The sequence below is a fragment of the Bos mutus genome, chromosome 5, assembly GCF_027580195.1.
Source record: "Bos mutus isolate GX-2022 chromosome 5, NWIPB_WYAK_1.1, whole genome shotgun sequence".
In the NCBI taxonomy this organism is placed as follows: Eukaryota; Metazoa; Chordata; class Mammalia; order Artiodactyla; family Bovidae; genus Bos; species Bos mutus.
This window is the reverse complement of record NC_091621.1, coordinates 5567781-5591761: the sequence shown is the minus strand read 5'-3', so window position 1 is coordinate 5591761 and position 23981 is coordinate 5567781. Positions and strand designations below refer to the sequence as shown.

General features: G+C 43.3%; 1 protein-coding gene across 3 annotated transcripts in view; it reads right to left on the bottom strand.

Moving 5' to 3' along the window:
- Positions 1-20560, bottom strand: part of APPL2 (adaptor protein, phosphotyrosine interacting with PH domain and leucine zipper 2) — a 51649-nt gene extending 31089 nt beyond the window's left edge. For 2 of the 3 annotated variants that reach the window (XM_005899062.2, XM_070370228.1), the window contains exons 1-4: positions 20350-20560; positions 12499-12597; positions 1939-1998; positions 1308-1379 (exon numbers count right to left, since the gene is read on the bottom strand). In XM_005899062.2, coding sequence (XP_005899124.1) covers positions 1308-1379; positions 1939-1998; positions 12499-12597; positions 20350-20403 — 285 coding nt within the window. In that variant the 5' untranslated portion in view covers positions 20404-20560. The remainder of the gene's footprint in view (positions 1-1307; positions 1380-1938; positions 1999-12498; positions 12598-20349) is intronic. The other variant, XM_070370229.1, reaches the window with a different exon arrangement.
- Positions 20561-23981: the final 3421 nt, after the last annotated feature.

Sequence of the window (23981 nt, the reverse complement as noted above, 5' to 3'; positions counted from 1 at the left end):
TTCTGGACTAGACATGCATCCATATTATTATACAGAGCCCCAGCAATGGAACAGAGGACAAAGCTCACTACCAACTGGACAGTTTGTATCTACATCCCTAGTGCCTCGAACTGCATCTGCTAAATAGCAGGTGGTCAGTATTTGTTGAATGAATATTGACTTGGTGAACTGAATGAACAGACAACTGGCACAAATTTATGTGAACGTTAGTTTCTCGTTCTTTAAACTGAAGACAGTGTCACCTTCGTATCAACAGTGGCACCGTGAAATGGCACCTGTAACTGTCTTGTTTGCTTATTCTCTGAAGATATTCTATTGTAAGTACCACAAACGCCTTGAAAAATGAAGTCGTTTACGCTCATCTAATTTGGCAGAGGGTGCTGCCCAGCACCCGCAGCACCTAAGCTCTTAAGTTTTTACAAGTAGGATTTAGGCACTTTTCCTATACCAATACCTGCTTTTCACAAATATTCCAGATATATTATACAACAGAGCCATACAAACAGTTGTCAGAATCTCTCTGTAGTGGGTTGACTCACACTCCCCGCAAAGTTATGTCTATACCACGGGAATTTTAGGGAAAAGGATCTTTGCAGATACAATAAAGGATCTCAAAATAAGATCACTCTGGGTTATCCAGGTGTGCCCTAAATCCACTGACAAGCGTTCTAATAAGAAAATAAGACAGAGACATGAAGAAAACAAATGGTGGTAGGGTGAGGAGAGACGGCCACGTGAAGTCAGGGGTGGAGACTGGGGTGATGCTGCCACAAGTCAAGGAACACCCAGAGTCACCAGAAGTTGGGAGAAGCCAGGACAGATTCTCCCCTGGAGGGAATGTGGCCCTGCCAACAACTTGATTTCATACTTGTGGCCTCCAGAACTGTGAGAGAATACATGTCCATTGTTTCGGACCACCTATGTGTAACTTTATTACAGCAGCCCTAAGACAGTAATTCTTCCTCCTTAGGAAACTGAATTCTTAGAAGTCTTTCTTTCAAACTATTGCTTATGTATACCAAGGCCTCTCCCCTCAAGCCAAAATCAAACATAACCGCATACAAATCTCATTTATGAAATGAGCCTCGGAAGATAAAGTTGAGATACCTTCTCAGATATTTAAATATATACCTAAAAATAAAAAGTAGGGTGAAATAAAGAGGAAAGAAAGTTTGAAAAAAGAATCAAATAAAAATTTGCTATGTATACCTATGGCTGATTCATATTGATGTTTGGCAGAAACCAACACAATTCTGTAAAACCTTTATCCTTCAATCAACAAAAAAATTGCCATGTTGCCATCTTACCTCATCCACCACTTTGGAAAAATAGTGGAGTGTAGAAATGACCTCTTCATCGCCTTTGCCAAGAGCAAAATTCTAAGACCAAAGAAAAAAAGTGCCAGGTGTTAGCTGAATGCCAGGGGATTCAGCACTATAGCATCATCCCACAAGATACTGCCCTCCACATCGACTTCCTCTCCTCCCAAGAGCACATGATGTCAGAGTGTCTGACTGCAGAGAACCAGAGCTCTCCCTTGTTCGGCCCCAGCCACGCCGTCACCTGCCCTTCCCAGGCTATCCCGTTGTTGGTCATCACCCTTCTGCACAGATAGAATGGTATCTTTCAGTTTCTTGCCTGGAATTCTTAGTGTTGATGCACTTGTAGTCCCTCAAAAAATACAAACCCTCAGGGCAGTTGATTACATTTGTAAGCTAATTTTAAGAATACGTACATAAGAATATATAGACTTTTGGATAATCATTAGAATTTATCAGTGGATAAGAAAAGGCAAGAACAAGAAAAAAAATGGAACTGGCCTATGGAAAAAAACAAAGGAAAGAAGGAAGGTCTCTAAAGGATGCCCCTAGAAAATTCCTTTGTAAGAACTCCACCTAGGACACTCTTAAGACATATGCCACATATATATCAAGTCACCTGTTTTTCATATGCCAGCAGTTGCTTAGAAAGCTGTTGAGTAGCCAGGCACATTTCATTCTGTAGGGAAAAGAGAAAAGTAAGATTTGTCCAGCGCACACACACTCACTGAAAATAATGCCACCTCAGAGAATCCCTTAAACGTAATACGTATCTATAAAATAATAAAATACTTTGTTCAGAAATTATTTGAAAAACAAGACCAAAACAGAAAAAAAAATTTTTTTTTTTTTTAAAAAGCTTTTCTCATACCCACCATTTATAAATCAGTGCTCCTTCTGGTCATTCAGTCAGTAAACAAATGTAGTAAACCACTAAAATGTGCCAAACACCCAACCAAGGTTTGGTCCCTGCCCTCACAGGGTTTGTTGGGGAAATACACATTAAAAACTAGTTACAAGCATGATGAGACCCACAGAGGAAAGACTGGGTGCATTAGGAGGCTCTGATTGGAGGAGCTGGATGGTCTCTAATGAAGAGATGTTTTAAGCAGACAGACCCCTGGAGAAAGACCAGGAACTGGCCACAGGAATGGGCTTTCCAGGAGGGATGGGCATGTAGAAAAGCACCCAGCATGTTTGAAAAGCTATATAGTGGGGTGTAGCTGGAGCTTGGGGTACAGGGAGTAGAAGTGAGACAAGCCTGGCAAGGCAGGCAGAGTGAGGGCTTGCAGGACTCTGTGGCCCAGCTGTAAGCAACATTACGACATGACACATAGTCGGATTCTACCAAAGTACAGCACTAGGTCAGTGTTATCCATGTGTTACCAATGATGGATGGTAATTCCGAAGCACAGCTACAATGCCTGGGAAGGTCCCTTTTGTCCTGTTTTTCACTGACAGACATGGACCACTTTCATCTTGTTGTATTTCTCCCTCTAATCCCTGGCTACACAGCAGCTGTCTACCACTATCCTCCCACCATCAACACATCCGGCCTAGAAAACGTGTCTTACATTTCTATAGCTCAGTGAAGGCTTCTCTTTAGGTTTGAGGTATACTCCTAAGAGAGGAATGGTGCCAGACGAGGGGAGGGTACTGGCCAGCCTTGACCTCCACTGCTGTTCGAATTCTCCTGGGTTTGCTGTGCCTTAGGGGTGAAAGCCTGAGTTCTGCCGGGGCTTGTTTTATTTTTCATGGGCCTCCTTTGCAAGATCCATCAGAGCCCAATCCTATGGTTTTTTGGCCTTCTTTGCAGATAACTGGTCAACCTGTTCCCCAATTTCCTTCATCTGTCCTAAGAAACAGCCAATAGACCCTGAAACATGGTATGCTCTCTTCTCCCCCAGGATGAAGTCAGGCAAACATAATGAAAATTCCTAGCTTTGGCATCCTACTGGGGTGCCACTACTTTGAAAACAAACTAGAGCTGGCAGTCATGTAGCCAAGGGGGAGGCAAAGGAACAAATCCAAAAGCACTGTGTCCTGGCTCTAGACAGGAGTGTGCAACTGTTCTTAACACAGAGAAGCACTCCACAAGTGCTTAATGAATGGAGGAACAAACAGGGTTGGAGCACTCATCTAAATTTCAAGTTTTTAAACAATACCTGGGATCACAGCGTAAGGACAAAAATACTTTCTAATCGTATAAGGCAACATCACAAACAAGGGGGGAACAGAATACAGAGTGGACACGGATGATGCAGTCAGCCAGGAGACAGTCTGCGGACCATCTTCAGCACTGCTGTTCTGACAACTGGGGTGCAGGGGAACAAGGGTCTCAGCCCATTCACTGAGCTGCTACTCTGCTGTATCAGAAAACCCCCTACTCCTCTTCTTTGAGTTCATGGCAGTGGGTCTGATATGGACCTGCTCAAGTCACCCCAGACAGCACAATGGAGACTATGATTTGCAGACCCACAGAATCATCCTAACCATAGCAGTGAACATTTACAGAGCACTTAATTCAAGCCAGATACCACACTAAGTGCATTCTTGGCATTGTGTCATTTCATTCTGACAATCCTGTAAGGCAGGTCCTAACTATTAACTTGATTTTACAGAAGAAATGGAGGCACAGAGACATTAGGCCATCTGCCCAAGGTCACATAGCTAGTTAGTAGCAGGACTGGGATGTGCATCCAGGTCTGTCTGAGTCTAAAACCCACGCTCTTAAGATCCTAAGTCCTGCTAAGAGAAGAGACCTGAGAAGACCACTACTTTGGGCTAGAGATGACACACTTTTCCTATAAAAGGCCAGATAGCAATTATTTTTGACTTATTGGATGGATGGTCTCTGTCATGACACAAAAGCAGCCATAAGTAATTCATGGGCAAATAAGTGTGGCTTTGTTCCAACTTTATTTACAAAAATAAGAGCCCAGTCCAAGGGCCATAAGGTGCTGGTCCTGTTTAGACAGTAAATGTCTCACAAGATTGTCCTCTGCCTCACCTCCCTCAGGAGGCTCCCATGAAGCTACAACTCTTCAGAGTCAGGAACAGATTCTGCTCTTCTAGTCCATTCTTTTCTTTATTTTAGCTAAGTCTAAAATATTACTGCCCCACATCTGCCTCCTTAGAGACCAATCAACATGATAACCACACTCCTTGCTTTCATAACAAGCAAGGGCCACAGGCTGCTTGAATCCTGCTCGGCTTTAGAGGGTCCTGGCAAGCACCCTCACATGTAGTGGAGATAGCTGCCAGGGAGCTGCTGGCACCCGACTGTGCCCAGGCCTACGGGGGAGGGGGGGTTCGTGGGGAGGGGGTGCTCATGTGCTATGTGCACAACTCCACTGAGGCTCAGGGAGAAGGGGCAGAGCAAACAACACACACAACTGCTTCCAAAACTCCTGTGTACAGTGGCCTCTGCCAGGTCTCTACTAGAAATAGTTTCTGAAAATCCTGTGTATTTCAGATGTGTGTGATTCCAGGCACCAAGATTCTGTTCTACAAGCATGACTCCACCAAAGACAAAAACAATACATGTTACAAAATGGCCTGTCACCTGCCCTGAAAAGAAATGAAACTCCCCTGGACAGAGCACATGATATGAAGTCTTTTTAAACTAGACCAACTTTAATCTTAACTCATACTTAATGTATTGTACACAAAGGTTTCATGAAATGCTTTACCAACATCAATTAATTAATCCACACCCTGTGAGGTAAGCCTGCCTAATTATCTCTGCAATAAGACCTGTAAAACTGGAACTTGAGTTAAGAGTAAATATTAGTAGTAACAATAATAAAAGTAGCTGCTAATATTTACTGAGTCTTTTCTAGGTACCTGAATTGCTGTTAAGCACTGTTTATATATCATCACATTTAATCCTTATAAGGCACTTACAATGTACAGCATATTCTTACTCTCATACAAATGAGGAGAAAGGTTCTTCTATAATAAACTACACAATTAGTAACCAGAATGGCAACAACTCAACTCAGATCTGTCAGACTCAAAATCTAAAGCGCAAGTTCTTAACAATACATTGGGTTGGCCAAAAAGTTCATTTATAAAACTCGAATGAACTTTTTGGCTAACCCGATACTATTCCTATCCAAAGTCCAAAACTGTACTTAGTCGTACTCCATGGGCAGGCCTCGTAGGGCCTATAAATATCAGCATAAATTCTGTATTTTCCTAGCTGTAGTTCAGCAAAAGCAGTGGTCTAAAATGTAGACTCTATGAATAATGGAGTTCTGGGAGTAGAGTCCTTCAGTGCTCTGGAATAGCTCTCTGGTTACCATCTACTCTATCAGATGTGTCATAAGAATCCTTAAGAGGGAGAACCTGAAGAAGGGTTTACTGACAGAATGTTCTAAACAACATCACTTCGCAAGGCTGGTGCCAAGCAGAAAGACCAGTGGTTGACAAAGCCAGAAGGAAAACTGAGATTTGGACAAAGAACTGTTTACCTCATGGTGGCGTGGAGCACTCACCAACTGCAACTGTCACCTGAAACCGCCTGAAGGCCCGGGACCGGGAAGGAGAGGCCAGGAGCGGGGGCAGAGGAAACCCACTAGGGTCACCGTCACAGTGTAGGCACTACTGTGATCTCCACCAAACACTTGGCCAGAAGCGTTGCCTGAAGTCAAGCGGTTGAGAGTCTCATTCATCACAGCACTACCCCAAGCTGATGGGATCAGGAGCCCAGGCTGGAGCGTGGCAAAGAGAAAGGATAGAGAGCCCTGACTGGGGCAGGCCCTGAGGGGTACCTGCTGAGGACTCCAGCAATACTCTGCAGGTACCAGGGAAGCCCTGAGGAACCTGGGCAGGAGAATAACAAGGTCAGATGTGAGCAGAATTCCTTAAGTGGCTGTGTTGCAAAAGAAACCTTGAAGGGAGAAAGAGGATGACATGAGGGTCAGGAGACCATTTGAAGTTGAGTGAGAGAGAGAAAAGGCTGACGCCAAGCCAGAAAGTAGAGAAGGTAGCAGAGATCTGCCTGCTATCACTGAGGCAAAAACATCAGGCTTGAGTGAATGGGGGAGGAGTCCAAGACTGCTGGACCCTAGACCGGATGACCCACGATGGCAGTCCCCAAGCTAAGGTGCTGATGGCAGGGCACAGATCTGGGGGGACAATCAAGCACACAGTGAGGGTACGCGACATTCTCGTCAGTCCTTCATTTAACACCTAGTTATCAAATAGTGAATGAGGCCAGGCAAGGTGCTGGGCACTGGAGACAAAGAAAATCTGCTCTCAGAGCTCACAGTGCACAGAGAGGCAAAAAATCCCACACACTGTCCCTCAGAGCTCTGACCCACAAGAGCGCAGGGCGTCTGGGTGCTTTGGTGAGAAGGGAGAAAAGGAACACAGGAAAGGCGTCAGATACCTCGGATCTGAAGTCAGCCTTAAAAGTCACCTGCTGGGAAGGCCATTTGCCAGGACAAGGGGCCCCTGGGGATTCCGGGCAGCAGGAACGGCACAGCAGTCTCGAGATGTATGCAGGGCCTGGCACACCGGGCCAGCTGAAGACGAGACTAGAGGAGCAGGCTGAGACTCAGCACACAAAGAGCTCTGCGTGCCATACTGAGGGTTTCATCAGGGAGCCACAGAAGCATCTAAAGACAGGGAAGGTTTGGATGTAGTAGCTTGAGGGTAAAGAATGGACAGAAGAGCGAAAGACAATCCCCTGACCACAGGGAAACTGCTTAGGATGGTGCTGCAGTAGCACAGGTAAGAGCGGAAAACTCTCTCTCCATAGTGACAAGAGGCAAAAGTCATTTGGAATAAGGACCTAGAGATGAGGGCTAGAAACAGATTCTGAAATGGCCAGGCTGTGCTGCAGTGACCTTGCCCAGCAAGCTGGTAGAGACTAACCAGAGAAGGCTTCCTGTGGAGTTAGACTTAAGGGGCAGGCAGCAAAGGGTGCCAGGACAAGAAAACAATCAAGAATGGTGGGCAGAGACTCGGGAGAGACACCGTCACAGGGACCAAAGACAGTTAGTTGTGCAGGGGCCGCTGGTACCAGCATCGGGTGCTGCCCGGGAGGGAGGGTGGACAGGGGCTGGGAATCAGGCACGAAGCGGCCTGTGCAGCCAGCGGGGGACGGAGTCTAGAATGAGGAGCAAACATCAACGATGCAGTGAGGAATCAGAACGCAGCTACACTGCCCCTTGAGGAAAGTCAAGATCACAGGACCAAGTTCTATTTAACCCAACCAGTGGACCCAGGGTACAGTGCTATCATAACTATGATTATTCTAAGGCTTAGAAGGTGGTTATGTTAACGGTGAGCACTTCCTGCCAAGGACTGATCTTATACTTTACAGGTATTAGCTCCATTAACCCTCACAACAACCTATGAGGTGGTTATTACTATTAATATGACCTCTGTTTAACTGATAAGGAAACCCAGGCAATCAAGTGACCTGCTCAAGGTCACCCAGCAAGTGGCCAAGACTGGAACCCAGAGCTGATACATCTAAGGTCACACACTTAACCTCGTACCTAAGGAATGAGCCTGGCCCAGAATAATCTCTACCAATCTGAAAGCCTTCAATGTTGGCATGAGGGAAGGTTGTAGATTCCATATGCAAACCCAGTGCAAAAACCCAGGTCTCTGAGGCTGCTTCCAGGAACCACTCAGGGGCTCTCTGCTCCCGTACCTCAGCCTTGAGCTACACATATTCCTCTGTCCCTGTCATACGAACCTCAATGTGACTGTTTTTGAGAGCTGTTAAAATGCACTGATTGAAACCATTATGAATAAAACCCAATTAAACAAGGGGAGTTTCCCTGGGACACAAAAAGGAGCTGGCTCCCACCTTTAACACACTACAAAGCTGCTAGGCTGCTAAGCAGGGTTGTTCTGTGATGACAAGAACAACTGCTGAAGACTCCCACTTCCTTAGCCTCGGCTGACATTTCCAGAGACCAGTATGTCAAGAGAGTACAGTGTGGCGGTGTAGAGTGAGAGTGCAATAAAGTTTTAGAGTCAAAGACCTGAGTTCAAATTCTGATCCTGACTCTCATCAGCTGTATGATCACAGGCAAGCTGCATAAGCTCTCTTAGTTTCCCTGCCTGTAAACACCTACTATAAAAACACTTCTCCTTTACTGTGAAAGCTAAATGAAATTATACACAAGAGGTGTCTCGCCAAGTGTGTGGTACATTTATGTGTCTCATACTATTTTTATTATTAAAATACACAGTTCTGATCCTCTATGCCTTCCAAATCCTTCTCTCTCCCCCATTAAAAGCTCCCGCTCCTGGATGCCCACTACTCTGTTTCCCAAGAGGAACAATGACTTATTTAGTTTGATATCTATATATATATATCTCATCATTTCTAAAAAGTATTTTCCTCTTTATAATAACAAATGTATGCATATCTTGCAAAGTACTTTACTCCTATCCCCTCCCGCTGTCTAAGCCCAATTTGAAAAGATATGATTCCCAACTCCAGTGTGGACTTTTACATTTTAGGATCAGGAGTTCTGCACTTCAAAAGGTCTGTTTAAGAACAGCTGCAAAGGGACGTTCCTGGTGGTCCAGTGGTTAAGACTCGACCTTCCAATGCAAGGGGTATGGGATCGATCCCTGTTCGGGGAATTAAGATCCCATATGCTGCAGGGTGTGTTTTAAAGTTGTAGAAAAAAATTTAACAAAAAAAGGTAAATAAAAAAGGAACAGCTGCAGAGATGAGACCATGTTTAAGCAAGCCAGTTTTGCTGAAGGAAAGGGAAAGAGCCTGAACCATGGTTCTCACGTCAAAAAATTCCATCCAGAACGTAATTAAAAAAAAAAAAAAAACCACACCAGAACAAACGAAGAAATCCATCCAGACTGAAGGCACCAACTACAGAGGCGTGTCATCTGTTGGAGGAGAAAGACGGTTCTAGAAGATGCCAGGTTTCACTAACACTGCTAGGAACATCATTTGACCTTCCCCTGTTTCCTCAGTACAGTGTCTGAGAGAAGTAGTATTACCAAAGTAAACTTTCCAGATCCTAATAAATCCATTTTTTAAAGATTTTTTAAAAACCTTAACCTTTCTAGGAAAGAAACAAAAGTACAGCAGATATACAAAATCAAAACAAATATATTAAATGCAAAACTTGGGCAGATTTTTACTGAATATGTATACTCATGCATATATTTAAACACTATGTAAGTTTTAAACTTACTTAGTCAATAGTCTGAAAGACAGCAGAGATTCCTAAGTATGTAAATCATCTCTGCTGCAGGAGACGAATTCTTTTGTTCAGATGACCCACGATGGAGTACGCAGCTCCTGCGTGTGCAATGGCGTGTCTGACACTTAGGAAGCCACAGGCCATCCAGGCACTGCTGCAAAATGCTGAAAACAGCTTAGAGCCCACAGCTTCATTCTACTGCTTAAGACAAATAAAATTACAGACTTTCCCCAAACCAGCCAATATCAGCAAAACTGCTCACAGAACTTTCCTCTAGTTTTTTTTCACTCTTCCTCTTTCTAAAACTAAGGCCCAAATGGGCAAGTTCACTGTATCAGAATCCAGAAAATTACCATGCGGCTTGATTTAAAATATCTTTTATGAACATTTATCATTTATTAACAGCATTAACCTGGTTTGAAAAATGTAATAATGAAAAACATCTTGCTAAGCACCTGTATTTTAAAATGAAATTACAAAACTCTATTAATATAATTGAACAGGTCTAGGTGTAAAATATTTAAGGAAGAATGTTAAATAAAACCAAGAAAACATAACCTAAGGGGAAACGCTGAATGAAAATATTGGCACCTCTTTCTCTTTCTCCCTCCCTTTATCTCTTTCTGCCCAACCACATACATGGACATAAACAAAGGGATCAAAGAGGAGTTAGAAAGTTTTCTTTTTAATTAAAAAGAAACAAAACATGTTCAAATAAACCTGAAAAACAACTAGCCCTGACCCAACTAGCCCTGACCTCAGCCAATCTGAGTGCCACCGGACACTGCCAGAATCCGTCCCTGAGCTGGCAGCATTAGCCAGACGTTCCTGCTAAGCTTCTGCCACAGGAAACGCCGAGGCAGAAGGAAGGGTTTCTGCCAGCACAAAAGCCCATGTGATGATCATGTGGTGTGAACTGAGAGCTGGTTACAGCTCTTGGAATGCAAGATCCACTTAATTTTGGCAAAATGCAGTTTTCTGGGCTCAAAAAACAAAAAAAAAAAACACATAAGAGAGTGTCTGGACATCTCCAAGTAAATGATTCTGACAGACACGGAGAGGCAGAGCAGAGACTCTTGGGAGTGGCGGAGTTGTAGTCCCTTAAGTCTTGGGACGCTTAAACCTTAAACAGGAGACCAATCATTTGACAACAATATTCAAATTCCTGAAGAGCAAGCAAATTTCAGTAAAAAAATTTTCTATTCCCTTAAATTCTGAATATTCAGGAAAAAAATACAAAAAATGTAATCGAAATAAATAGGGTTTTTGAAAAACTGACGAAGTAGGTCTCCTTGTTTCTGAGTGCTTTACCTCAGAAACAAAACCACAAATAACTGTGTGATTCTTTTGGTCACTAAAATTAGTTCCAATTAATAAGTAACACTTTTATAATATAGTAGTTTGCAAATCTCTATCTCTAGCCTGAACTCTGGATCTGAACTTTCAACATGATCTCTTTCCCCACTTTGATGTCCATGGACACTTCAGCCTTTCAAGAATTAAGATTGGCGTCTCTGCCATTCCTGTCACTGTCACACACACACATCCACACACACACTCACACACACCCCCACAAACATTCCAGCTCCTCTTCCTGTGCTCTCCCAACTATGCACCCTGTCGTTCAAGTCAGAGACCTGGGCTTCATTCTTGATTCATTCTTCACTGACCTGACCCCTTCACATTCAGTCAATCACCAATCTGCCTCTTCCTGTTGCCACTGCCCTAGCTCAGGCTACCACTCTTATGTGTAGTAGTTAAGAGTCTGGGCTTTGGCTTCAGGCTGACTTGCTCTGCCATGTATTAACAGGGTGGACTTGGGAAGTCACTCATATGAGAATCCTTAAATCTCCTGACCTAGAAAATGAAGAAAACAGTAACAACACTCACCTCACAGAGTTGTGAGTGAATTTAAATGAAATGATTACAGGTAAAAGCCTCTGAAACTGTGCCTAGACCTTAAGAAGTAGTCGATAAATTTCAACCGTCACAATCATCCTCCTTTTGGGTGTCCAGCACAATCCTCCGGGTTAGGCACCCTTTCTCTCCCAGCACCTCTACACGCTTTGCTAACTGTCTTGTCTCCCAACCCAGCTGTAAGCTCCCTAATGGCAAGGACTGAGTCTTTTTCCCATATATGATATGAACGAATGATTAATAAAACAATGATAATAAGTGATTATATATGAAGAGTAAGTATGTAATAATAAATGACTACACATGACTACTAATATACACTATTATACACTGAATGTGGTATTTATTTAGAGATCATAGGTGAGAAAAAGAAACAGTAACACAGACAGATTTAAGTCAGCAAGGAATTAATAATGAAACCGGTTGCCATAATATTTTGACGTGTAAGGTACCAAATTTTACTTTTAAGTAACTCTCAAGTTTTATCCTAGCAAGTAACATACATAGGCAATTCTTGATCTTAAAAAGATTCACTTTTGCTACTCAGCAATTTATTTTCCATGGTTTTGCAAGATAAAGATACTTGTTCCTCAAAACAAAGAACCACCCAACTGTTCTAGAACTGTGACTCAAATCTTTTCAGAGGAAGCACTTGAAAAAACATCTCTATGCGCCTGCACTGACATCTAAGACTGATATTTATGAGAAAGAAAAGAGCCATGCCTCAGAATACTGAACCCACTCATTCACAAGTAGGAAGAGGAGACTCAAATGTTTCCCTTTGGGAGTGCATTCCTTTTTTTTTTTATTAAAAAGCAGTGATGTGGTACCTTTCTACTGGTTCTACTAGTTACAGGAAAATTATCCTCTTTCTTAAGCTATGAAAGCAAACTGTCCTTAGTTTTTTGAGATGAAGAGAAGAGAAAAACAATTGTGATTTTATTTCAAAAATTTAAAGGGGGGTGTTCTGACTCAAATCTCTTGACCTCCTGAGAGAAGTTCAAGGTGAGGGCAGAGGGCTCCTACTCTGTTCCTCTCCAGGTGAGTGGGCACGAGGATACCTGGGCTCCATAGACGCGCTGCATCGCTTGAAGCAGCTGGTTGGTATAATCTGTGAGAGTGCCGGCATCTTCCTCAAACACACTCAGTAAAGAGCGAGTCTGCAAGAAAAGAGGCCAATATTATTTCCAAGTGGAAAAGTTACAAAAGAAGTAAAACAAATACACACACACACACAGAACTGGGAAGGGAAGATGCCTGTTCTCTGGCTTTATTATTTCATTGCTAATACTGATACAAGTTGATTCCTGGAGCTTTAATTTAGAATTCCTTTTCTAATCCTTTAGACTACAGTGCAAGGCCAAACTGAATACAGTTCGAGTATTGGGAACAGAGAAGGAAAGCTGGTTTCTAAAGGGTTAAGACTCAAGGGCTATTATCTGTCTCGACTTTAGCCTCTACCTAAGCACCAGTGAAGTTCATCCAATAAAACAGTGTTAAAAAGGGCAGCCTCTCCCTTCAAGCCCATAACTTGAACTCAGTGTCAGTCCTGTCTGTGTACCTGGGGTGTGGTCACCCAGCACTGCATCATCTCAGTCGTTAACCATCTGTCTGGTTTTCTGCAATCTTGAGTGTCTTGCAGGAGTGTGTCATTCCTTCCGCTTAAGACACTACAGTCAATCTCCATGTCTTACGTCACATTCTAGTCAACCACATTTTTAAACTCATGGCCAGGAAATTTCGTGTACTATGGGCATGCCAGCAGAAGTTCTGGGCACAAAACTCAAATAGAAACTTAGGAACGCTAGCTCCATTCCTTTGGGAAGACTACTCAGGGTTTCAAGAACAGCTGAGCAATGTCTTAGATGAAAGGTATTTCCTATCATTTTCATGCAGAGTGCCTGATCTGCTGAGCACTAAGAAAATATTTATATATTGGAAGATGTCTAAAGAAGTATCACGGCATCACATAAGAGACCATGTCTGTTCAAGGGACTACTGTTAATGTGTCTAGCACAATGGGAAACATTAGTGACAATGGGATCTCTATTTCAGAAAACAACCCACTAGGCAGTGAACAGAGAGTAAACTACAGAAATGTCTTTAATAAGGTGATTCCAGGGCAGCTTACAAAGAACAATCCATTAAGGTGCATAGTTTCCCTGCAAAGGAATTTCAATTCCTTCTTTCTTTTTCTAACTTATCTCAGGCAAGAGAACAATAACTGACCCCAAAGCATCCCCTAATAAACTAGAAGAGAAATCCAGGCGTTTGAATCGTCTGACCTTTGATTTTGTTGACAAACTCTGGGGCACTTCACAGCAGTACATATTATCCTGGCTTTGCCTGAGGTCTTTATGGCTAAAAATACCTTCTCTGAAACCAATGAACTCTCTTCAGTACCAATTCCTATCAACAGAAGGATCAGAACAAATAAAACAAAAATCATGGCTGTGACCCACTGGATCTTAATCCATCACTGCATGTCAATGAGTAGGTGAAAAACATTGGTTTAGAATTCTTTATTATATCTCTTTCAAATATACTATTTGAAAAAAAGAAGATTGCTAAAAGATGTTTTTGGAACCTACAGTGACTAGTCCATTACTCTAGAGTCATTCATTCACGTATATACTTTAGCCTTCATCCAATATTGGATGATACACTGTGATGGGGATTCAGATTCAGCGATGTTCTCCAGAAGCTTATAGTCTATTGGGCCCTCTCAAAGGCTCTGCGATCCTCTTGGGACCATGTCAGTCCTGGGTCCAAATTCAGGCCCTAACACTAATTTGCAGGTAGCCCTAGAAGTAAAGAAAGTCCTTACGGTGCCTACCAGTGTCTAACACTAGCGGTAGCAGAGGATAGTGATCATGAAGCAGATAATGAACGTCAGTCGCTTATTACACGTTGGCTTCACATGTATCATTTCATTTCAACACTGTGGCAACATTATCTACACAGTTAACTACTGATGTAAACGTCAGCTAATAGGAGAGAGCCTTTCGGTACTCATGGTGTCAACGATGAAGGAGTTCTTCAATGTTTATTATGATTCGGGTTCCTTTCTTTGCTATAACAGTATGTCTAAGAGAAAGAAAAAGAGCGATACAACTGGATCGAGGCTATTTAATTTTTTAAAATACTACTCCCATCCATTTAGTTGAATCCTACTTACTGTTTTTAAAACTCTTAGGAACAAAACAGAATGGAAAATGAGCTGTAGGATGAAACGAGAGGGCTTGTATAAATATCCTCCACAAAGAGAGTAGAAAGAAAGCTAAAGACTACCATTTACTCTGCCTGTGTATCAGACACTGTGTCGAGCACTAAATACTACTTCATCTAATCCTTCCACCAACTTCATTAGATACCACAGTTAAACTACCCCTTTTACAGATGATAAAACTGAGGCTCATCAAGGTTAAGAAACCTCCCACAACTGGGAAGCAGCAGGGCTGCAATGTAAACCCAGGTCTGGCTGGCACCAATGGCCAACGTTGTTTCCATCACAGGAGTCTGCATCCGTCACCCAGCAAAGGTGGGTTTCACCAGTGGGCATGCCCCTTGGCCCACAGCCCCCAATCCCGTCTGGAGGCGGGATGCAGCCGTCTGGAGCTGGCTTCTCTTTGCTCATCCTACTGTCATGCTCTTACCTGTGATAACAGCCAAAGCTACATCACAGATCTTTTCTTTATATCCTGAACATGTTTATCATGATACTAAAACTGACAAAAACACTCCTATCTTCCCTTTCTAACTGAACGAGGCCACGATCATCTTGAAAAAAAATACCCAGCTATCTCAGACACTGTTTTAATATCCACAGTTATCAGCCATCTGTTTAAATACATGGAACAACAGGAATGTTCTGAGATATGAAGAAGGAATAGGACCAGTCATAGGTACACTAGTTGCTGGAAAGTTCTACCAAAAAATCCAGAGGACACTGTTGCATATAATTATAAGGACAATAACAGCAATCATTTATGGAGTTACTGTAACATGCAAGCGTGGAGATATTGATACTTGATATATGTTGCTTATTCTTCATAAGAATTAAGCAAGTATTTTATTCTGATTTTACATGTGCTGAAACACAAGCTCAGAGAGGTTGAGTCACGTCCTGGATCAAGATTTAAATTCCATCCTTTCTCTACTACTCTATACTTTCAAGAGTATGCCTGGACAGAAGAACAAAACCAAACACCTCAGCCTTAGCACCACACTACCTTCCATCTTACAATAAAGAAACCAAGTGTAATCTAACAAAATAGTCCTAAACATTTTTCACGCCTAAAAACAGCATCTACTTATATAATGGCACAATTTCAATAGCTGTGATTATAAAATTTACACACATGTATGTGTATATTTTATATGTATTTAAAATGTTTCAATATTTATCACATATAATATATACAAGTATAAATACTACATATATATATTTAAGGTAAAAACAAAACTCTTATTCCCACATTATGGGAGAGGGACAGAAATGTCTCAGTAGAACCAAGTCTACTGAAATAAAGATGTATTATAAACAAAGAGTACAGCAGGACAAAAGTCTTCCACAATGAAGACAAAACCACTAGGCAATGTTCTGATGCATCTTGCTGGAGTTAAAAAGGCCTGGTTTCCCAGTTGGACCTCTCACTGCATAATCTCAGAACTTAGTCCTTAAACTGTCTGTGCTTCAGTTGTGCCAACTGCAAAGGAAACAAACATCATAACAAAACAGCAAGCAACAGCGCTTCACTTTATCTCAAAAGCACACCACGTACAGGAAAAAGAATAGCCCCTAGAGAAGGGCAAGCTGCAGCAGCTCAAAGTTGCATTTGTGTTCCTATCACAGTAGTAGTCACACAGTGCAGGAACTGCTGCTCTCATCTGTCTCCCAGAACAGACTGTCAACCAACAGAGGGCAGGCATTCTTATCTGTCATTACATTCCAGCATTTACCAGCACTTAGCCAGGAGCAGGGGACTTTCCAGGTGGCTCTAGTGGTAAAGAACCCGCCTGCCAATGCAGGAGACAAAGGAGACACAAGTTCAATCCCTGGGTCAGGAAGAACCCTTGCAGAATGGAATGGCAACCCACTCCAGTATTCTTGCCTGGAGAATTCCATGGACAGAGGAGCCTGGCGGGCTACAGTCCATAAGGTTGCAAAGAGTCACACACGACTGAAGTGACTTAGCACAGCACAGCCAGGATCAGAGGCTCCCAAACAGCAACAGAGACAAGTATCTTAATCCCTAAAACATTCTGTTGCTCATATAGCAGAGATCAAATTGTGAACATCCGTTGGATCACTGAGAAAGCAAGTGAGTTCCAGAAAAACATCTACTTCTGCTTTATTGACTAGGCCAAAGCCTTTGATTGTGTGGATCACAACAAACTGTGGAAAATTCTTCAAGAGATGGGAATACTAGACCACCTTACCTGCCTCCTGAGAAATCTGTATGCAGGTCAAGAAGCAACGGTTACAACTGGACATGGAACAACAGACTGGTTCCAAATGGGGAAAGGAGGACATCAAGGCTGTATATCGTCACCCTGCTTATTTAACTTATATGCAGAGTACATCATTCGAAATGTTGGGCTGGATGAAGCACAAGTTGGAATCAAGATTGCCGAGAGAAATATCAATAACCTCAGATATGCAGATGACCCCAACCTTATGGCAGAAAGCAAAGAACTAAAGAGCCTCTTGATGAAAGTGAAAAAGTTGGCTTCAAACTCAACATTCAGAAAATGAAGCTCATGGTATCTGGTCCTATCACTTCATGGCAAATAGATGGGGAAACAATGGAAACAGAGAGATACTTTATTTTTGGGGCTCCAAAATCACTGCAAATGGTGACTGCAGCCATGAAAATAAAAGACGCTTACTCCTTGGAAGGAAAGTTATGACCAACCTAGACAGCATATTAAAAAGCAGAGTCATTACTTTGCCAACAAAGGTCCATCTATCAAGGCTATGATTTTTCCAGCAGCCATGTATGGATGTGAGGGTTGGACTATAAAGAAAGCTGAGCGCCGAAGAATTGATGCTTTTGAACTGTGGTGTTGGAAAAGACTCTTGAGAGTCCCCTGGACTGCAAGGAGCTCAAACCAATCAGTCCTAAAGGAAATCAGTCCTGAATATTCACTGGAAGGACTGATGCTGAAGCTCCAATACTTTGGCCACCTGATGGGAAGAACTGACTCCTTAGAAAGACCCTGATGCTAGGAAAGACTGAAGGCGGGAGGAGAATGGAATGACAGAGGATGAGATGGTTGGATGGCATCACTGACTCGACTGACATGAGTGTGAATAAGTTCTGGGAGTTGGTGATGGACAGGGAAGCCTGGCATGCTGCCGTCCAAGGGGTTGCAAAGAGTTGGACATAACTGAGTGACTGAACTCTTATAATACGTTGTGCAGGGCTGTGAACTATAAAGAAAAAAGGACGTGAACAGATGTATCTAAGGTCAGTGAACTGTTTTTCAGCTCCTCTTGGGTCACTGAGTTTAAACATAAAAGTTTCTGTGTTCATTAATGAATCCTATGCAACCAGGTTACTGGAGTAACCCTCATAAATACTCCACATAAAACAAGAGGAAACAAACAATAGATGGTTTCTTAAGAACGCTTCCTTTTAGTGAAATACTCTAGGTCACCGATGACAGAAAAGCCAGGTGCTAGGTGGCTGGGCTAACTTCAACAACACAAGCAGACTGCCTGAGTTCCAATCCTGGCTCTTCCACTCTATAATGTATAATTCTGGGGGGAAATTATTTAACTTCTCTGCTCCTTGGTAACTTTAATAGAGGACCTACTTCAAAAGATTGTTGGATTAGATGAGTTAATATACGTAAAGTATTGAGAACAGTGCCTGGCACATAAAATGCATATATGATACAGGTGTTTGCTATGGTTTTTATTCTTTATAGATAAAACGAAGGAGTTGGATTAGATTCCTTCCAATTAGAAGTCTATGAATCTCTTGGGAGGAAAGCTGCATTAGGCACAGGCCCCACACAAGAACACTATGCTTTGATGGTTATCAGAGACCGTCCTAGAAGTTAGCTTCCTTTCAAACCTCACCAAGAAGCCTTGTGACACTCACGTCTCAAAAGCAATGACAAATTCATCGCATAAAGAGGAACCCTAAAGACGAATGAGAAGGCCTCCATACCTCTTCTTCCTCAAGCATGATAAAACTTTAAGCCCCTTAAAGATCATCTGCTCCTCATTCTGCAGATGAGAAAAACCAAGCCAGTCACACTATTGGGCTCGTGCTGTCGCTCGGTGTTTTTTATCACTGTGCCACCTGGGAAGCCCCAGTCACAGGACAGGGATGAGGAATTCACCCAAATCAAATGATGAGTTAATGTTAGAGCCACAATTAGGACCTTGCTTGCCAGTCCTCCTTAGCCTGCCTCATAGCTGAGTACATCCTGAAAACACTCAGAACTAGTGCATATTCATTGATGTGAGAACCAAAAATTCCAAATGTTAACTCCTCGGTGAGGGCAACACTGAGATTCAGTTAGTGCAGCCTCTCTCATCTGGCTCAGCCATCACCATGCTCCATTAGGAAAGCAATGTATCTTTGCACCTCAGTTTCTCCAACTACAAAGCAAGTGGAAATCCTTGTTCAAAGTGGTGGAAATCCTTGTTCAAAATGATAGAAATCCCACTTTATTATCTTCAGATCTCACATAACAGGTCTGAGGATGGACAAAATGACTTCTACCAAGGGCTTTTGTCCCATCAAAATGCCAGAAGTGCAGAGACTTCAAAGCAGTCTTTGAAAAAGTCAGACCTGAGGATGCCAATTAAAAAAAAAAAAACAGCTTCCTTACAATTTCTTGACTATGTAAGGAAGATGACAAAGAAATGGGCACAAGATTTTAAGCACAGAATCCTTTGATTACTAAGTCTGAAGTGGAGAGATGCAGAATGGGTAAGTTCATCAAAGGATCATCTCCAGGAGGCCCAATTACATTAAGAAGAAAATCGAAAGCAAAAAGGGAAGAGAAGTTGTGAGAGGAAAATAGTTTACTCTTAAAATCTTACTCTCATGTTTTAAGAGTTGAGATACTAGGGAATAAAGAGCCTTACTTAAGTAACCCAGGGATGCAGAGCCACTAGGGTAAATAAGAAGCTGGGGAAACGTGAAAGAAGGTGAACAAAGGTTCCCTGGGGAAAGGTGTACTGATTAGGAACTAAAGTCATTCTGCACTCACTATATTTACACACCAGCTTTCTGCAGAGCTCAAAGGACTTGAATCTCATCTGGGGAGTGCTAATGAAGTTTCCCTGTGCGACAAATGAGAGAGGCATTGTATTATTACAATTTCCTCTTCACAAATGGGAAAACAGGGCCAAGGGGAGTTCTGGCATCGCTGGGAAAGAGGTCGAGGCTCTCTGCCTCTCACTCTGGCCCTAAATCCACCAGGTCCCAGCATATCGGCAGCAGTAATAAGACTGACTTCTTATTCTGTGCCAGACATTACTCGCTAACAACTTTACAGGCATTTCTTTAATTCTAACAACTCTAGGAGGCAGGAACAATTATTATCCCTATCTTACAGATGACGAAACTGAGGCAGAAAAAGATTATCTGCCCGGGGCACCCGGCTAGTAAGCGGTGGAGCCTAGGTGTAGGCCAAGCAGCTCCGGTTTCAGCTGAGTTTGGAGAGGGGTCGGGACACAAAGACTCGGGGTTGCTTTCCCGGTGTCTCCAGCTCTGCCTGAGGGATGCCATGTCCCGGAGCATCCCGGGTTCAGGACATTGGGCCGGGACCCGCCCCCTCCTTGCCCCCAAGGTGGCCCGGCGTACTCCCCGCCTCCACCCCGGGGCTGGAAGGGCCTCCTCGGCCTCAAGCCCTCGGGCGAAGGGGACCCGGGCGGCGGGAGGTACCTGGGGGCTGTCCTGCAACGCCTCCTCTAGCAAGAGCTTGTCCACAGCGGGCATGGTGCCGCGCGGAGAGCCGAGGGCCGGATGGAAGCACGGAGAGCGGACGGCGCGGCAGTCCAGGCTCAGGCGACGAGCGTGTGCTCTGTGCCCTGGGTGGCCCCACGCGCGCCCACGCCTGGCCAGTGGCCGCCGCCGTCCGCCCGCCGGCCCTCCTCTCAGCCCAGCCCTCAGCTGAGCAGGAACAACAGGAAGTGTGGCGAGCGCCGACACGGCCACCGGAAGTGTGGCGGCCCCGCTTCCGCCAGCGCCCTTCTCTCGCGGGAAACCGCATACCCCGCCGGGCTCCCAGAGAGTAGTGTGTGAGGGTTCGTGGTTAAGGGGCCAGTGCTTGAGCTCGAGAATGCATCTAAAGCCCAGGAGGGGGAACTCAAGAGCAGAAGTGAGTGAAAGTCGCTTAGTCGTGTCTGACTCTTTGCGACCCCATGAACTATTCAGTCCATGGAATTCTCCAGGCCAGAACACTGGAGTGGGTAGCCTTTGCCTTCTCCAGGGGATCTTCCCAACCCAGGGAGCAAACCCAGGTCTCTGCCTTGCAGGCAGATTTTTTACCAGCTGAGCCACAAGAGCGCAAAGATAAGGTTTTATCTGCTTGTGGTACCCAGACTTTTTGAGTAAAGGAGATTAAGAGCCGATAGGTTTTGAAAATCTGTGCAATGCTGTGTGAAAATCTTAAGCTCCGCGTACCACTTTTTCTAGAAAAATCTCAGTGCCCTCGGGACAGCTCTGAGAGCAGAGAGGTCACCTAGTTCTAGGAAAAAAAAATAGGTAACTGAATCATCTGTGGTATTTGGAAGTAACCTTTTGGGAAACCACAGCTATTTGGCTAATATGGTTAGGTCTCGCCCTCGTGAATTGGTATGTTGTATCATTTTGGAAAATGTCCTAATTAAGTTTTTAGGGTAGATGATCTAGTTCAGTGTTGTCATTTAGAGATTTTTTTTAAGGGACCCTAAGAATGATTTCGGAGAAGGCGATGGCACCCCACTCCAGTACGCTTGCCTGGAAAATCCCATGGACAGAGGAGCCTGGTAGGCTGCAGTCCATGGGGTCGGGAAGAGTGGGATACGACTGAGGGACTTCACTTTCACTTTTAACTTTCATGCATTGGAGAAGGAAATGGCAACCCACTCCAGTATTCTTGCCTGGAGAATCCCAGGGACGGGGGAGCCTGGTGGGGAGCCTGGTGGGCTGCCGTCGCTGGGGTCGCACAGAGTCGGACACGACTGAAGCCACTTAGCAGCAGCAGCAGCAAGAATGATTTGGTCAGAGTCAGTTAATGGAAGCTAGAGGAAAAAGAGAAAGAGGGAAGAGGAGGTGATGGTGAATACTGGCAAATGAAACTTGGTATCTTCTTATACCAAAGGCAAGGGTTTCAGAATCTTTACTCCTTTAGGAATCTAAGATTTTCGTAATAGGACATATCACCAAAAACAGACAAACAAAAACACCAAAACCAAACCAACAAACAAAAAAGGCAAGCAGAATATGATTTTTTAAAAAATACAAATTCTGTGTTTTATAGAAACACCTAGGTATATTAAGGCACAGTCTGAATTGCAAACACCTCTGAAAAGCCAGTGATGTTCTGCCTGATCACTTGAAGACTCCAAGGCCATTATTCCCTGTCTGGCTCTAGACAGCACTAACCTTTCCTGAGCCATGGTGTAGGCTCCATGGGGAAATCATGCACCATCCTTTCCCCACCATGTTCTTTCTTCTTATTGGGTAGAATCACGCTCATACCATGTTTCTTCCTTTTCCTGTATTTTCTATCAAGTATCATTCAGCGCTAGTGGTAAAGAACCCAGCTACCAATACAGTAGGTCTAAGAGATGCTGGTTGGATCCACGGGTCTGGAAGATTCCCTACAGGTAGGGCATGGAAACCCACTCCAGTGTTCTTTCCTGGAGAATCCCATGGACAGAGGAGCCTGGCAGGATGCAGTACATAGGGTGGCAAAGAGTCAGACACAACTAAAGCTCCTTAGCCCTCATGCACATCATTCAGTTAATTTCACCTCATACCCCCTCCCAACTCTTTTGTGACTGAAATCTTTTTCCACAAGGTCAGACTCAAACACTTTCTCCTCCCTTCCTAGCACCAAAGATTGCTACCTCCTCTGAGTCTTGACTGTCATCCTATGTGACTTGATTGTCATCCAGCTTGACTTACTCTGTAGGGCCTTTTCTTTCTATATGCAGGTCTTACTCTGTCTATAAATAGTGAGTCTCTCTGTATCACCTTCCCTCTGTTCTGAATACTGAGACACATAATAACAAATACAAGTTTGCTATTTATAGCACACTCATTTCTTCCAACTCCTTTCCAATTAAGAGGAATTTCCCTCAACCTTCCATCTTGCTTTGTTTCTACCCTTCCATTCAATTGGAAACACAACAGTTGTTAACTGCCTACCAGACAAACACTAAAAGTCCTTCTGAAGATAAGAATAGTACAAGATTGTATCAAGGGAGAGATATTGCATGCATTTTTATTTGAAATAGATGTAAAAAGGGGACAGAATACTTGAAAGGTCTCAGAAGTCCCATTGGGAATTGCCACAACATTTTTCATGCACCCCTCATCTCCTGATTAAAGTTACTCTTTCTGAAACACCAGTATTCAAAATTGTTTAAACTGTGTGCTTACATGATGCCATTACTTTTCTATGTTTTATTGCTACATTATGGGCTAAACAACCTTAGTGGGATTTCTTGGCCCTTAAGTACCATTTATAAAATTGTTTCTATGGGAAAATGCATCCCAAATTCAAAACAACTAAGTTATAAAACCAATCTGGGAATACAACACATTTGTAAATGTTTAATTAATTTCATTAACTTATCCAATTATTCATTCATGTAATAAATATAGGCTGCTCAGTGTTAAGCACTGTGTCTCCCACTTATTTTACTATCTTCTTTGTGATTCTCATTTAAATTCTGAATCCAAGGATTCTCCTCTTCAATAGTTAATCTGTACAAAACTATGTAAGAGGAGTTTTTATGTAAACAAGAGACATTTTTCGTTATAAGTATCTGCCCCTATTAACTTCTTGTGAGGGTAGCCTGCAAACATCCACCCAGCTGTATCTGAAATCCCTGGACAGCTGTGAGGTTGCTGACAGGAAGTAGAGAAATGGACAATTTAGAGTTGCCATGTTGTCTGGGGAGAGACAGCTGAACTCTACGGAGCTACAATCTTTTTACCCATTGAAGACCAATGGGGAAAAGTACAGGTGTTGTTTCCATAGGCAACTATCTATGTGTCCTGTATTAGTCAGGACTTTCTCAGTTGCAACTGACAGAAACCTAAGTCCTGTTTGCTTAAAGAAAACATAAAGGTCTGGGAGAAACTGAGGGATGAGAAGACTGTATTTCTTAGATTATTTGTACACTGATGAGGATAAACCAGTGGAACAGGGGAAACGGAAGATACAGGAGGGAGGAGAGATAATTGCAGGAACACAGTCCTTGAGCAGACGAAAAGGAGTGGGAACCCAGTCACACATGGGGGGAATAGAAGCAGGGATAGAGCATTCGGTTGATAGATAAGACAGTAGGTTGGTAGATTAA